The following is a 16,499-nucleotide window of genomic DNA, read 5'->3' on the forward strand; positions in this document are numbered from 1 at the left end:
TGAGTTTCGGTATTTCCGAAGCTGGCGCGCACGGTCACACCAGCAGGCCAGTCAGAGCTTTCGCCAGAGTCGATACAATTTTTCCCGCTATTTTCTAAATGAGTGAGCAGCAGAAACCAAAAACGGCACTTGTGCGAGCATTTAGACCATGAGTGGACCGATTAGTAATTGGAGACCCTTAGAGAGTGAAAGCCGCCTGACCTTGCACTTGATTTGATAAAGTAAATAGTCGGTCAATGACTGCATGTTGTCTTGTAGGCGCTGCTGACGTCGCGAAATCTTGTTTTTGTTTGCTTTTTTGGCAGCATCTCGTGTTGTTTTGATTCTTTGTTTGTCGCGTGTGCGGTTGAGCAAAATTATTCTAAGTATAGTACATATTGGACGCTGACTAAGTTTGAACTGTAAGTATATATGTATGTATGTATATCTAGCCACGTTTAATTACCAAATGTACGAAAGTAGAACGTTGTCTTTCGGTATCTTCCAACAAGTGGTTTCGACGCGTAGCTGTGTGTGTGTGTGTGGTATTACTGTTAGACAGCGTTTGCGTGTGCGCCTGCATGAGTGTTGAATGTTTGAGCTTTCCAACAAAAGCTTTGTTGTTTTGCGGCTTGCAGCCAGAGCAGCAGCCAGAGCACCCTACGTGGAGAAGGGTGGGTGTAGGGTGCCGCCGCCCACGCAGCAGCCTTTGCAGACATTTTCACTGTTTTTCCTCCCATATGGCAGCGAACTGTCATTACAACGCAATTCGTTCAACAAGTAAAGAGTGTCGCAGCGGGAAAAATCGTATATATACCATTGTTCTCCGACAGCTAAAAATCTTTATAGAGTGCTAAAGATAAGAGGAGCTTTATATGATTCACACCAAAAGTATTATCTGAAAAGAGAAGAAAGTAATAAGCATACGCAAAATGTTGTTCTCTCTGGGTAAGTGCCCCCCATCAACACACATCAGACATCAGTCAGTGCCGTGCCCCACGGAGAGGGTGTATGTATTAGATGTATTTAAATCACATTATTATGCATAGAACATTATAGTCGGAGTCGCAATTGAAATGCAGCTCAGTGACGGACGAGGCATCAATAGAGTAAGAGGAATGCAAAAGGTCCCCCACCACCCACCTTCACCCCCTTTCGAACAGCCGTATCTGGTCTGGTGTGGCATACTAACCAGAGTTCTCCCACCGCACACTCATTTACCCACGCCCGCTCACTCTTTCGCCCTTTCATATCCATTGATATCCGCACTAGTGCAAACTAAACAATTAGCTACGCTTTAATAGCACCAGCCCAACACATTTTGCCAGGCAGTAAAAGCTCTTTTGGTGTATACTCTTTTAGAGTGGGTAGTACATAATATTACTATTAAACACAGAAGGATGCATCTCCGAGACTATAAAGTATGTTAAGAGGAGTTCAACTGATAGTCCAGCATCTGACACGAGTATAATTCGAAGCTTTGAAGCTTTCCCCACGAAACTTAGCCATTCTGTAGTATAAATGCATAGGTACAGGGCAGTCTGCCTGTAAATCGAATTTCAAGGGTATACAAACTTCGGCGCTCTGAAGTTTGTTTCCCTGCCATTTTTAAGCTCCGGCGGGCGGCGGTTGGAGAACTTTAAATTCACTTGCGCACTGCACGTTGAGGCGTTCGGTTGTATACTCGTATCGCATCGCATCGCATCGTATCGTAGGTCGTGTCGCTGATCCCAGTAGCGTAGTGCTGTAGTTCCGTTCCGCAGTAGCGTAGTTGTAGAGTTGCTGTAGTGTTGTGTCTTGTGGCAATTAACCGTTGGCGTTGCATGCCATTTGGTGAACTATTGATTAATCAGTGCCCCCCGAACCACAAACCTCCACACCTCCACACCAGCCCCCACAGCAGAGTCCACCAGCCATGTCAAAGGATTCGGACATAGAGCAGGCGGCGGTGCCCGCAAGCGAAACCAAAGTGGAGCCAGTAGCCGCCACGCCAGAGGAGCAGCTAACATCCTCCGGGACGACCACTGCAACGCCAGCCAGTACAGTGATCTCCGTGACGAATGGAGGAGGAGCAGCAGGAGGAGGAGAGAAGGCTGCCGCTGGGACCGAGAAGCCTCCCCAGCAGATGACTGCCGTGCAAGTGGCCGCTGTGGCAGCAACGGCTACAGTAGCAGCAGAACAAGTGCAGCCAGCAACAACCATTGGAGGCATTGAATTGGCAGCCAGCAAAGGTACAACAAACAGCAGACCAGCAGCAGGCCAGTCCGGACCAGACTAGAGTCAGGGGCAGACAGGTGCAGACAGTGAATGGCTTTGCGATTCGGCTGCAAGTTTGATTAGTGCAAAGTAAAATCAACAACCTGACAGTGCCACAGTCACTGCCACTGGCAGCAATAGCAGCAACCACAAGAGTTTAGTTTAGTAAAAGTTATAACAAAACGCATAGACAAACCAACACATAAAGATAGTGAGACAGAGAGAGAGAGAGAGAGAGAGAGACCGTTGAAAACTGCATTGCCATTGCCACACCTCCCCAACATGCGCCCGCCACGATCATCATCATGACGATGAGCACGACTCGACTTCAAGTTGAATTTCACTTTAGTTTTTCAACATACATACTCGTACATACATATACATATATATGTACATACATATACATAAATCTCTTTGCTTTTCTTTAACTCGCTTTATTTATTTTACTTTTGCCGTCTTCAACATATTTTTTGTACGCTTTTCCAAAGTCATCATCGGCGGAGGTTTTACTTTTCATCTTTTACGAGTACGGAGACTACGAGTATGTAGATTGTTTCTTTTAAATTTTGCGCACGATCTGTTGCAACGCTTTGCTGACCAGCCCAGACAGACGCCCTGGCACGCCCACTTAGCCGTCATAATTAACAATCATAATCATTAATTAACATGCCAATTAATTTCACTTCTGTCCGAAAGCCCAAAACCTCCCCACCTACCCCAAAAAGAAAAAAGCAACAAACTTAAATCTGGATCAACGTATTCAAATTTATTGGATAACTGGGGGACGATCTGCAACAACGTAATGTCTCTGCTGCAATTTACGGCAGCTTACATCTTGTTAGATTTTCCAGACTTTTGATTGAGTTGTCATTTGCATACGACAGAGTTCAACCAGCTGATAAAAGGCCTTTATCGAGGGCGACTGTACCCAAGATTGCGAGGTAGCATGTACATATGTAGGTACTTCAAGGTTAATTTGAAGTCGGAGGATACAATTCTGTTGGGTATATGTACTTTCAAATGCTTCACAGATGCTTCATTCCATTGAAGCACAATTCCAGTTGCCGAATTTCCCAAAAGTATTTTTAATTTATTTGCAAAATCTATAAAGATAAAAGACACTGGCACCACGATGCTTGATATCATTTCGTTTGGGGGGGGGAAGTTGCTGGCTGGAGGCTATCTCCCCAGAACATTCGCTCGTTCGTTCTTTACTCGTGATAACAGAAAGCAGACACAAATTTAGACTTCGATGGCATAAAATAATTGTTGAATAAACATTTATAAATGTTTACGGGAATCTTCTTGGAGAATTCAACCAGATGGGGTGGAGCATTGTAAGCGGAGAATGTTGTGGGAGTGGAACCGAGTGGTTCCAATAAATTTTTGTTTTTCTAATGTCTAGATCTCATTCGGGGTATTTTTTAATCATAATCTCAGATTACTGGCGACAAAGGAGGGGCATTGTTTTGTGTGTGTGTGTGTCAAGAATGCGGCTACTGATGATGCCCCAGATCGAATATCTGACTGGCTATCGGGGAAAGTGCCCTGTTCCATGGGGGGGTATTCCGCCAATTCCAAACCACTTGTGGGCTTTAATTATTGTTTATGGATTACGTAGTCCAAAGGCAGCGGACTTGTAATCAACCAATGTGGTTATCAGCACCAGTTTTTAGGTTTATTTTAATCACCTCACCTCCAGCCGCTCCCCAGCAGGCAGGTGTAAAGGTGCAAGGGAAGGGCAATATTTATGGCCACTTACGAAAATGTAGTACAATGCGAATATGGAATAGCTTTATGAAGCATAGCGAGGGGATAAATGGAATGGGTGTGCGTGTGCTTTTTCGTTTGTTTGTTCAATGATTAAGTCGCATAGGAGCGTGGCAAAGGAATGCGGGGGCATATGGTTAATGGGGTTCTTGAATTATATTTTTAAAAAATACTCCTTCTCTCACCCCACCCCCTCCCGGTCAAGGCGGCACCAAATCCAACATGGATCCGGCGTTGATCAACTTTAAGGTGCTGTACGTACTGACGCAGCTGTGCGGCCTGACAATGATCGTGCTGGTGGGCACCTGGATAGGCCAGCACTTTGGCGGACTGGGTGGCAGCTCTAATCCCAAGCTGGAGTTCAACTGGCATCCGCTGCTCATGACCATTGGCTTCATCTATCTGTATGGCAACTGTGAGTAGCGCTGAGAGCGGAAGAGGTGCAGACTGCGACTAAACTGCAATCCAATCCATTCCACTCCACTCCCATTGCAGCCATTCTGGTGTACCGCGGCTTCCGCACCACGCGCAAGAAGACCCTGAAGCTCACCCACGCCGGCATCCATATGGCCGCCTTCGTTCTGACAGTGATTGCCCTGAAGACGGTCTTCGATTCGCACAACCTGAACAGCCCGCCCATACCCAACCTGTACTCGCTGCACTCTTGGCTGGGCCTCTCCTCGGTGATCATCTTCGGGCTGCAGTACGTGGCCGGCTTCGTGGCATTCCTCGCTCCGGGCCTGCGGGAGAACTACAAGATTGCCATGATGCCGCTGCACATCTACTTTGGACTGTTTGGCTTCGTTCTGGCCATTGCGAGTGCCGTCATGGGCATCACCGAGAAGGCAATCTTTGCCATGTAAGTGGATCGCTCGTTCATACGATTGCACCCCTAGAATGTCTAATGTATTTTCCATATACCATCTGCAGTACTTCTCCACCGTACTCCACCTTGCCAACTGCTGGTGTCCTGGCCAATGTAATTGGCGTCCTGTATGTGGTATTTGGTGCTCTTGTCGTTTACCTGGCCACGGAGCCCTCGTACAGGCGCAAGCCCATGCCCGAGGACACGGCTCTGCTGAGCTCCAACGCTGGCAATGAGTAAGGCACTCAGCGATTGCGCGACCCCAAACCAGCAGCAGCAATGCTTATATTTACGCTCAAAACTGTGCACAAAACCCAAACGAAACGGAAACCTGATACCATGTGGTGCTCTGTTGAAGATTCATGCTTCATGTTTATTTTTGTTGAGATGTCTTGCATGTCTTACCCCATAGAATCTACCATACATATGTAATTGTATACCCAATGTGACTATGTGTAATGGAAAGCTATCCCACATACTTATACACAGATTACCAGTTGTGAAAAGGCGTACTGTACTGTACTGCACGTCTGCGAGTGCTCAAATCTTAACGTATTTAACCTTATATAGAAAGGACATTTGCTTGCATGTTATATATATATATATATATGTATATTCTAAATAAATCTATATTAATACTAAGTGAAAAGTTTAGGCTTAGGGAGCCTCGAAGTCGCTGCCCTCCTCCTCCTCCTCCACCGCCTCGATGTCCTCCAGGTAATCGCTCGAAATTGCCTGTCCAGCGCTGTGTGAGGACGTCTCATCGTTGTACTGAAACTCCAGGCGGTCATCGAGGTCCACCAGATATGTGGGATAGTTGCCCAGGCCCTTGAGCCAACTCTGTCCCCGATAGCTGCACCTGATGTTGAAGCGTCGCAGCACTTGGGCAGTGGCCTCGGCCACTTGGATAGCGCCCTGCAGTCCTGTGCTTGTCATCCGGGATGCCATGTTAACGGTGTTGCCCCAGATGTCGTAGTGTGGCTTCGAGAGGCCGACAACTCCAGCCATCACAGGCCCATGAGCGATGCCTTCAACGATGTGGGGAGACGACTGAGTTAAGAAATGCGGTGGAGGTGAAGGGCAGGACACATCTTACCGATTTTCAGGCACCCACGCGAGCTTTTCGGCAGATCGAGCTCGTAGAAGATGTCCTGCACCTGGATCTCGTTCATGATGCGCAACAGATTGACGGCGAATTCGGTCATGACCATAACGGCGTCGTCGGTTTCCTCCCTGAACAAGTGACTGCCGATGGTCCGTCGAGGCGTGGCCGTCTCTGAGGATTCGGCGCTACCGAAGCGTACGCTATCTGGGAAGAGCAGCTGTTGGATGAGCCTGCTGTGGTAAGAATGTACGGATGGGATAAGCTCACTTGATTTTCTGATCGGTCCCGATATACTCTCTTTTTTGACAGGAATATTGATGGCGAAGTCGGTGTAATGTTCCACCTCCAGGCCACAGGCAGCCATGTACGTCCAGCCCATCACCTTGATCTTCTCGATCTTGTATTTGCGGCCAAAGTTCACCAGCAGCTCGTCAAAGTAGCAGATGAACTCGTGCAGCACTCGGATGCCAGCCCGGTCAGCCTCGTAGTTCTCGATGCACGCAAACATTACGGCCACATTCTTGAAGTTCTCGTAGAAGAGCTCATCGTGGCGCCGTCGCTCAAGGAAGTTATCGGCCACATGCGAGGGCAACATGTTCACCATAATGATCTTGATGGACTTTGTTGTGTCCTCTGTCTTCTTGTGTTTCTGCTCGTAGCGCTCTCGGATGCTGCACAGAAGGGTAAGAGTTTCTATCAATTGGATTTACAGTGGATCGGATACTTACAAGAAGATCGCCTTGTTGATATAGGTGGAGTGACGCTGCTTGACCGAGATCGTTATAAAGTAGGCAACCACGTACCAGGTGTGGGCCAAATCCGGCTTCAGGTTCATATTTGTGGTCTCCGATCGCTCGAACGCGAACCCGTAGTGCGCTTGGATGATGAACAGGTGGCAGCTGAGGATGAGCAGACCCAGGGCCATCTTGAAGGACAGCGCCAGGGACCCGATGAATAACAGCAGGCTGAGCACAATGATCACCGAATGGGTAATTATCCAGGGAAGGAAGCACATCATCTGAGGATCCTCGTCGGCCAGATCCGATTCGATTAATTCAAACTCAAACTCGGCCCTGTTGCACTCGATCTGTAAAAGGGGAGTGCGATTAGCTTCGATACGAATGGGGAGGAGTATTGTATGCCGATGCCTACCACCGGGGTCGAGGAGATTGTGTAGATGAGAAGTATGACAAATACGTAGAGGGGTATGCCGACATATATCGACTGCTGTTCGATATGCTCCGACATGCGGATGAGCCAACGGTTCAGGAAGAAGGAGGGCTGCCTCATGGGCGTCAGAGCATGCACCTGCATCCACAACTTCTTATAGCCGCCGATCAGGCAGATGAGCGCAAGCACAAGCAGCATTGCAATCAGCTCAATGAACAGCGTCGACCTGCAAGTGCAGATGCGCATGGATTAGATGGGATCGAATCTCTGCAGCTAATTCTGCATACAAAGGCACTGCGATATTCATGGCGGTGACCACAATTGCGGCAATGAGCACAACGACCAGATTGTACTTCATCTGCAGGTCTGGCATTTTCATGTAGGCGCACTCACTGCTCGCGCTTCGAAAGTGCAGCAGACCGAAGGAGATCTGCGAATTGAACAGTTGATCCTCGCTGAGGTTCTCCCCGTTCCCTTGCGGTGCTCGGCAGATGTGGATGCGTCTACGGGAGGCATATTTAGTACAAAGCGAAGGGGATAAAGTGAAGGTGAAGGAAGAGTGGCCTCACTGTCCGACCGGCATGTTCTTCACCTCGTCCACCATGTTCTGCTGGGTCATCTTGGCAACCTCCTCGTAGATATTACTGAAGCTCATGCGGAACGAGGTCAGCGAGACAGCACTAATCCTCGGCTCTAGAGGGCCGAGCTCCACATAGTCGGGATTTCGACCGCTGACCAAGTACGTGGTGACCTCCGCCTTCTGCAGCACGGGGTCGTTCTTGGCCCTCTCGGTGCCCTCCGCGTAGACATATGCGTCGTTTAGCAGGCTGAGAGTGTGATTGGAGATGTGCACCTTGCCCGGCTCTCCACACATCTCAAGGCGGTTGGTGATATCCACGTCCTTCGACCAGATGTCGTACTGCCACTTGATGTGGCCAATGATGCCAGCGAACACCTCCCCCGAGTGCACTCCGACGCGCATGTCGATGTTCAGCTTCCGTTCCTCGCGCACCTCCTGGGTTATGCTGATCATGTCGAGGGCCTGGTCCACGCAGCAGCTGGCGTGGTCGGGATTGTATACGGGAATGCCGGAAACACAGTTGTAGGCGTCCCCGAGGAACTTGATGCGCAGAGCGTTGTTCCGCTTGGCGCGCATATCGTAGTTGACGAACAGCTCGTGCAGGATCTCGACCAGATTCCGCACATCCAATGTGTTGGTCAGGGTCGTGTAGTTCACCATGTCGGCGACCAGTATGGACACATCCGGATGGGGTTCCACGAAGAGTTTGCTACAGGCGGATCAACAGGGAAGGGAAGTATCAGCCGGAAGGGACGGGGGGACGGGGAAAGGACTGCTTAACGTACCGTAATTTCGGTATCTTTTTACCCTGCCGCTCATCCTCGATCCGACTGCAGATGTCCTCCTGCAGGGTGTGGGCCACCTTGGCCGGCATAATGGACTCCAGCAGGGCCTTCTCGTTCTTCATAACCACCTTGAGCACAATGCTCTCGTAGACCAACTGATGCCGATTGAGGATAATGCGTCGCACCCAGAATACCCGCATCGTGAAATAGAACGTCATAATGAGATTCTGGTACAAGAGATACATGGCATAGCACAGGAGGGTGGGGAACAGGAGAGGTGTCCCCTCGGCCACCCGCCAGTACGCGAAAGAAAAGTACACGGCGGAAACGGCCAGGCCCAGGATATAGGGCCTGCCATGCTCTAAGAACGCAATCGGCAGATAAAAGTAAACAGCGACCAGGACAATGTGATCGTAGCAGACCCTCAGAGGAGCGTAGCTGCCATGGGAAATTGTCACAATGTTGTCTGAGTGGAGGAAAAATATCATGAATCCAACCAAAAAACCGAATCAGTTGCCTACCCATAATCGTTAGCAGAAAAGCCATCACCCAGCTGGCTATCATGTTCCAGGTGAAGTAGTTCCTGAGGTTGTCCTTCAGGCAAACCATCATGACCAGTGGCGTCAGAATCATTACCATCAGGTAGGGAACCAACGCGAAGAAGCATACATCCTGAAATTAATATAATTTCGTCATTGCAGATCGGAGCAGAAGGCAGCCGCCTTACCCTGACCAGGGTCAGCAGCAATGTTATGTGAACGCCCATCAGAAGTTCTATGACCGCAATAAACTGAGCCGCATTGGTGGTGGTCAAACGTCTCATGTAGTGCCACACGCAGCCTTCCATTTCCAGTTCCCGACACTTATCCTGCAATTGACATTCGTGTGTAGAGTGCTGCAAATGGTCGCTCGGTAGGATCTACCTGCAAGTGCCTCCATTCTAAGGTCCGAAGGTTGCCCAGCGTGCGGCTGTCTCCCACATCTTCATTGTAACTCGGCTGTGGAGAACCCATTTCGATTGTGCCAATTAAATCAATGTAATTTTTGTCCTCTGACTTAGTCACAAATAGTTTGATTAAGGATATAGATGTTCGATAATAAAGTAGGCACGGCACGCCCAGATCGCCTTGCAAATAAAGCGTACAAAATAAAACAAAACAAACAAACAAAAATGAGAATTAGTTGTAGAGGGTCCTCGCTCAGGACAAAAAGGACATCGGGGGTGTGTATGTCTAGTCGCAAAGGACTAGGCGAACCAAAAATTGTCCCAATCGGACGAGAAATAGTGGAATTATAGATTTATAGCTATTTAACTGAAAAGTAACGCCAAAAAGCCAAATCCTTATTTTCCTTGAAGCTAAAGTGCTCGCAAACGATCAAGGACATTCTTCCGATTACGATGAAGCTGGGCGCTTCCAGATCGTACTTGAAATGGCGAAGTTATAGCGATTTAATTAAGAATCTATAGCTAAACAGCGCTAATAAGGTATATCCTTACAATCCTTGATGTCCTTGATGGGTTTAAGAGATGGGGGACATCCTGCCGACTACGAGGACTCATATCACGCTCTAATCGGATGAGAAATAGCTGAGTTATAGCTATTTAACTACAAATCGGCTTAAAAATAGCATTCACACTCAAGCGCTCCCACATTGAGCGGTGATTTCTCGAACTAATCTGATTTAGTTCCAGCAGTGGCCGTCGATGCTGGGGGCGCCACTGCGCAAAAAGACCTACAACAAAATTTTAGTTTTTCTGGCGCCCCCACATCAAGCGGTGATTTCTCGAACTAATCTCATTTAGTTCCAGCAGTGTCCGTCGATGTTCTGGGGGCGCCACTGGGCAACAAAAAAACCTACAACAACAACTTTTGTTGTACAACAATTTTGTTTTTGTTGTACAACAACTTTTTTTTTGTTGTACAACAATAACAAAAACAACATTTGTTGTACAACAACAACATGCCAGTTTTGTATTGTTGATGTCTTCTTTATTTGTGCGCCGATCGGGTCGTGCGACGGCTTCCTGTGATCGGAAAAACATCCTTGATTTGGCAGAGTCCTTTTCAAGGATCAAGGACCAAGGATATTTGCTCCAGACATCATAATCGTGTTATCGCCGTTATTTGTAGGCCGATCTGGGCGGGCCATGGCTTCCTTGAATCGGGGAAATATCCTTTATCGTTGGATAAGGACCTTTAAATCCCCAAGCATATATATTCAGTTTTCTCCGCTACCTATTGACCGATCTGGGCGTGGGACAGCTTCCTGTGATCGGAAAAAAGTCCCTCACATAAAGGAGGATCCTTATAAAGGATCAAGGATATTTTCCCCTGTAATATAAATACAATTTTTTTCCGATCTGGGCGTGCCATGGCTTCCTGTAATTGTAAAAATGTCCTTGCTTTGATGAAGTCCATGTCAAGGACTGATATCCTTCCCAAGTCAAAAATATTTTAATTTTCTTCCCCATTTTTGGGACGATATGGGCGTGCCTTGACTGTCTGTGATCGTAAAAATGTCCTTGATTTGATAGAAGGACTCTATCCAGGATCAAGGACGTGTTTCCCCAGTTGTACGTTAAAGTTTCTCCCGCATATTCTCAACTCAGCCTGAAACTATGCTATACTTTCTAAATAAATCTACATATTTACCGCCCAGCCTGAAAGTATGCCACAATATCGTAACGATATTCAAACAAAGTCTTTTTCATTTTCATTTGTGGGGGGAATATAATCGTAATTCTTTATTCAGGGCAATTATTATGAATTAGTTTGTTTTGTGCATTAATATGTAAGTAAGTGTTTATGTATATACATGTATGTACATGGAAATGGATGCTTAAAATCGAATATCTATTAAATTCAGCTAGTCTTCTTTGTGTTGGGGCTCGGGTCGATGGGGCAGGAACTCGTATTCGCTGTCGGTGCCAATGATGTAGGTGGGAATGTTGCCACGCCCCTTGACGAAGGTCATGCCCCGATAGTTGCACTGTATGTTGAACTCCCGCAGCTTGATGGCAGTGTTCTCGGTGACCTGGATCTGACCCGGCACCCCCGTGGAGTCCATGCGCGAGGCCATGTTCACCGGGTTGCCCCAGATGTCGTAGTGTGGCTTCGATATACCCACCACCCCGGCCATGGCCCGGCCGTGGGAGATGCCGATTCTCAGCATGCCGTAGTCGGTGCTCCCCTCGTACTCCGTCTGCATGTTCTCGGCATTGAAGCGGCGCATGGCTCGCATCAGATCCAGGGCGAACCGGGCCATCACCAGCACCACCTCGTTGCTGCTGTTGCCGGCTGTCTGCTGGCCAACGTTGCTGGTGCGCGGGGCACTGGCTATCACATCGCCCTCGTACTGGCCCCGCTCAAGGTCCAGGTCCAGGGCAATGTTGCTGCCATTGCCGTAGGGCACGCGATGGATGCCGTCCGAGTCGGAGCTGCGCGCTCCGTCGTAGCGACTGCGACGACCGTTGGGCATCAGCGAGACGTTGCGGAACTTCATCTGGGGGGCGTTGACCTGCTCGGAGCGGGACACGTCCAGGCCGCAGGCAGCCATATATGTCCAGTTGGCCACCTTGATCTTCTCCACGCGCAGACTCTGCGCATATTGGTTCAGCTAAAGGGAAGATCAGGTAATCAGAGGAATGGACTAAGTCACAGAGAGGTCACATACCACATCATCAAAGTCGCAGATGATCTCGTTCAGCACCCGTAGTCCGATCTTGTCCGTGTCAAAGTTCTTGATGGAGGCAAACATCACGGCCACATTGTCGTACTCCTCGTAGTAGAGCTCGTTCTGCAGCTGCGTCGACAGATAGAAGTCAGCTGGAAGGGAAGGGAAGGGCAGTCCTAGGGATCAGTGCAAGTTTCTACGGTTTACTCCCCCGTGCAGTACTCACCCACGTGCGAGGGCAATATGTTGGTGAGCAGCACTTTGATTGTGTCGTTGGTGATCAGGGCATCTTCCTGCTTCTTCATCAGTTGTCGCTTCCAGCTGAAGGGCAATCAAGGAAGAAGTGACTTATCGATACTTATGGCATCCTGCATCCTCCGAGGATACTCACTTGTAGTCCACCTTGGCTATGAACTCCGTCTGCCGCTCCATCAGATGGAAGATGCCCAGCGTGATGATCATCAGCAGGATGTGCGAGTACTTGGCGTTGAAGTTGACATTGGTGGAGGGGCTGTTGGCGTAGATGTGGTCGAATTCGAATATCACCAGAGCTGCGTACACAATCGTGATGATGGTGGAGAAGCAGGCCTTGATGATGAATGGGATCCGTGTGAACAGGAAGGACATGCCAATGACCAGCGTCATGCAGTTGGTGAGGATCTGAAGGGGGCCTCAAGGAGTGACAAAAGAAGATGACTGAGCGATGACTGAGCGATGACTCACCCAGGGATGGAAGCAGAGTAGCCGATCCTCTATGCTGGGATCGCTGTCCTCGTAGTCCTCGTCCTTGCTGCAGCCCAGCACCTGCATGGCGGCCACAGCGCAGTACGAGAAGATGATCAGGAAGTAGATGACGATGCGCAGAACCACGTTGCGCTGCATCACATCCGACATGTTGAAGAGGCAGGCACTGAGGCGACTCGTGGGCACAGACACCTCCGCGTCGGACACGTACATTATCCAGAGCTTCTTGTACCAGGAGACGATCAGCAGCATGGTCAGCAGGATGATGGTGGTGCCATCGATGAACCAGTAATGGTACCTCGCACTGCAACATGATTGTCGGTTAGACTGGCTGCCCAGAGGGGGGGTAAACTATAGCTCACTCCTTGCTCAGCAGCTGGATGGTCAGCAGGCCCATGTATATCACCCACGAGAGGGCAATGCTGTACTTGAGCATCACGTCCGGCTCCCGCATGTACTGCATCTCCCAGTTGCGGATGCGGAAGAACAGACAGAACGAGCTGATGTTGCGCCGGAAGGTCTCCTCCTCGATCTCGTCCTGGGTGAGGCGAGTGCTGCGCCGGAACACCTTGGTGAGTCTGCAGTAGAGACCAATGACAGACACATTTGATTAAGGGCTGATGAGCGAGGGCGAGAGGCTGAGAGGTTGAGAGGGCGATAGGGCGAGAGCTTACTGTATCCGACCGATGGGCATCTTGTCCAGCTCGCGACACATCTCCAGCTTGGCCTGGTTGCGCACCTGGTTGTACTGGTGCAGCGTGGAGTTGTGCATGAAGTTCGACTTGTTGGCCTCGCTCAGCTTCTTGGCCTGTCGCTCGCGCTGCACGCGTCTCGGATCGTGCATGGGGGCCTACAACTTTCGATTCGATGTAAGGTGTGTGTGTGTGTGTGTGTGCGTGTGCGTGGGAAGCTCTCCCTTGGGGGGCATCGCTGGATCGTACTCACGCGCAGTGACTTGATCAGAAAGCTGCGAATGCCGTGCTTCTGCAGCACGGGATCCTCGCGCGCCTTCTCCGTTCCGTCCTCGAAGAAATACTCGCCGTCCAGCAGGGCGAGCGTCTTCTGGCTGACATGCACGCGCCCGGTGGCCCCAGTAGTCTCCAATCGGTTGGCAATGTCCACGTCCTTGGACCAAATGTCAAACTGCCACTTGGCGGCTCCAATCACCCCCGACAGCACATCGCCAGAGTGCACGCCGATGCGCATGTCAATGTTGAGGTGCCGCTTCTCTCTGGAAGTAGTACAGCAAAGTGGCAAATATTAATACGGGGATCTATGCACATGGTAGCACGCACCTGACGTCCCGTATATCCTTGATCATGCGCAGGCCCAAGTCCACACAGCACTTGGCATGGTCCGCATTGGGACTGACCAGCCCCGCCACGCAGTAGTAGCAGTCGCCCAGGAACTTGATCCGCAGCACATTGTACTCCTCGCTGGCGATGTCGAAGCGCACAAAGAGGTCGTGCAGCGCCTCCACAAGCTTCTTCACATCCAGAGTGGTGGTCAGGTGCGTGTAGTTCACCACGTCGGCATACAGGACAGTCACATCCTCATGGGGCTCAATGAAGAGGGTGCTACAAAGGGGATGATTATATTTATATTGTGAGAAGGGAATGTACTGGGCGTACTTACCCGTGATCTGGCTGTCGCCATCGCTTCAGGTTCTGACTGTCTGTTGTCCGCTGCGTGTCTACGTGGGATCGCTGCTGGTGCTGCTGCTTGGAGCGCTCGATGCGGTTCTTGACATCCTCCTGCAGGCGATCGGCGATCTGGTTGGGCAGGATGCTGAGCAGCAGGCTCCGTTCCTGGTCGCGAGCGTAGCGCAGAAGGAGATTCTCCTCCACGTACTGCCGGCGATCGAGGAAGGTGGTCCGCAGCGCAATGTCCCGCATGAGGCGAAAGAAGATGCCCAGCAGGTTGACGCTGCTCAGGTAGATGGCCTCGTTGAGGATGCTGTGCATCTGGTTGTCCTCCTTCGAGGTGATCACGAATATGTAGTTGATGATGTAGCACACGGTGACGGCGGAGCCGAGCACGAACGGCTGCAGCAGATACGGCACCGGCATGAACATGTAGATGGCGTACAGCGTGTACGCGTCGTAGATGGGATTCAGTATGAAGTTGTGGCTGGTGGCGTGGTACACATTCAGCCCGATGTCCATCAGGACCATCACGCAGACGGCCAGCCACGAGGAGACGTACACCACCCAGCCGTGCTTGCTGACCAGCTCGTTGCGGAAGTTAATCGAGAGGATCAGCCAGATGACCACGCCGGAGGCAATGTAGGCGGCCATGTCCACATACACGTAGCGGATTTCCGGCGTCGTCAGCAGCAGCAGCGTGTGCGTGATGGTCACCTGCAGCTGAATGAAGATGAACAGCGAGAGGTAGCCGACACGCAGCCGTCGCATATACAAATCGTACGACTCCTCCAGCTCCAGATTGCGGCATTTGCGCTACAAAATATGGTGGATTATAGTGCCTGCAGTGATTACTTAGTCGAAATTAGTTGGAATAATCACAAGACTCACCACCAGATACGACCATTCCCAGTTCTTTTCGTTGGAGAAACTCTGCGCCTGCGACTGCGACTCGTTCGAGTGCGCCAGACTAATCGTGTTTGTTCGATTGTGTTCGATGGCCGAATCAAAGTAGGAATTCATGTTTGCATTCGTATCCGTATCCGTCTGGGGCTGGGCATTTTCGTCTGGCTATCCGCAATCCGCAATCAGTTTCAGTCGAATCTATCTGTGGGTACTATCAGATCAAACAATTAAACATTAGCAGTGGCAACTAACCAGCTAACCAGCTAACCAGCTAAACAGTTAACCAGACAGCAAAGCACACACGAAAAAAAAACCAATTGAATCACTCAATGGCTCAATGGGCTGTGTGTGGGCTTATCGGCCGGGGGTCTACCTAAACAGGTGCGAGAGACAGCAGCTCTCGCTCTCGCGCTCTCTTTAGCCCCATCTGTGTCTCACCACGGGATTCGATTTGAGTCTCCCACCCGCCCTAAACAAAGTTTTTGTTGCTGCCAAACACAGCAGCTAATTTAGCAATTTGTCTAATGTGTTGCTGATTGTGTGCTAATGATTTTTAAATCAAACTCACAGACACACAAACACACACACACACACCCTGTCCGCTGTCCGCTGTCCACTGTCCGCTGTCCACTATCAGCTGCAGTTGGACCCCCGTGCTGATCACAAATTTATGGCTATGTAATTCATTTATGGCCCGAGGGCGAGTGCACTTCACTTGCTTTCGTTTGGCAATAAATACGATAATAATTACTGAAAAATTAACACCACTTAAGCGCGTTGCGCTCCGAACAAGCCAATACACAATACACAAGGCGGACAGGTATCACAAATTACTCTTTGGCAAGGGGGCTGCTGATAAGCGGTCGATTGCTGCTCGTTCAGCTTACGCCACTGAGTGATATGTACTACCAGTACCCGTACCCGTACTCGCACTCGTATCCGTACCCGTTTATTTACCTTATAAAGGGAACCGCACGACCAATACGCCAGAACTGCTGCAACCAACTGAGGCACACGGCCT

General features: G+C 49.8%; 2 protein-coding genes across 7 annotated transcripts; one reads left to right on the forward strand and one right to left on the reverse strand.

Annotated features, from left to right (window-relative positions):
* Positions 1-62: 62 nt before the first annotated feature.
* Positions 63-5,480, forward strand: LOC111067541 (plasma membrane ascorbate-dependent reductase CYBRD1). Of its 4 annotated transcripts, XM_022356661.2 has the most exons (5): positions 63-401; positions 1,871-2,210; positions 4,211-4,420; positions 4,501-4,864; positions 4,936-5,479. In XM_022356661.2, exons 2-5 carry the CDS (start codon positions 1,895-1,897, stop codon positions 5,108-5,110), a joined length of 1,065 nt encoding a protein of 354 aa, XP_022212353.2. In that variant the 5' UTR covers positions 63-401; positions 1,871-1,894; the 3' UTR covers positions 5,111-5,479. The 4 variants fall into 4 exon arrangements, with proteins under 4 accessions (XP_022212353.2, XP_022212355.2, XP_022212354.2 ...); XM_022356663.2 differs by lacking the exon at positions 1,871-2,210; XM_022356662.2 differs by lacking the exons at positions 63-401; positions 1,871-2,210 and adding an exon at positions 759-927 and having other exon boundaries at positions 4,936-5,480.
* Positions 5,481-11,238: 5,758 nt separating this feature from the next.
* On the reverse strand, positions 11,239-15,649 carry LOC111067586 (adenylyl cyclase X E). Of its 3 annotated transcripts, XM_022356754.2 has the most exons (11): positions 15,464-15,649; positions 14,565-15,388; positions 14,225-14,506; positions 13,875-14,160; positions 13,604-13,779; positions 13,292-13,507; positions 12,909-13,233; positions 12,577-12,845; positions 12,412-12,506; positions 12,186-12,337; positions 11,239-12,128 (listed from the first exon to the last, which is right to left on the reverse strand). In XM_022356754.2, exons 1-11 carry the CDS (start codon positions 15,593-15,595, stop codon positions 11,379-11,381), a joined length of 3,507 nt encoding a protein of 1,168 aa, XP_022212446.2. In that variant the 5' UTR covers positions 15,596-15,649; the 3' UTR covers positions 11,239-11,378. The 3 variants fall into 3 exon arrangements, with proteins under 3 accessions (XP_022212446.2, XP_022212447.1, XP_022212448.2); XM_022356755.2 differs by lacking the exons at positions 14,225-14,506; positions 14,565-15,388; positions 15,464-15,649 and having other exon boundaries at positions 13,604-13,785; positions 13,875-13,956; XM_022356756.2 differs by lacking the exons at positions 11,239-12,128; positions 12,186-12,337; positions 12,412-12,506; ... (1 more) ...; positions 12,909-13,233; positions 13,292-13,507 and having other exon boundaries at positions 13,695-13,785.
* Between the last annotated feature and the right edge of the window lie 850 nt (positions 15,650-16,499).

Source organism: Drosophila obscura, unplaced genomic scaffold (assembly GCF_018151105.1).
Source record: "Drosophila obscura isolate BZ-5 IFL unplaced genomic scaffold, ASM1815110v1 contig_1, whole genome shotgun sequence".
Taxonomy (NCBI): Eukaryota; Metazoa; Arthropoda; class Insecta; order Diptera; family Drosophilidae; genus Drosophila; species Drosophila obscura.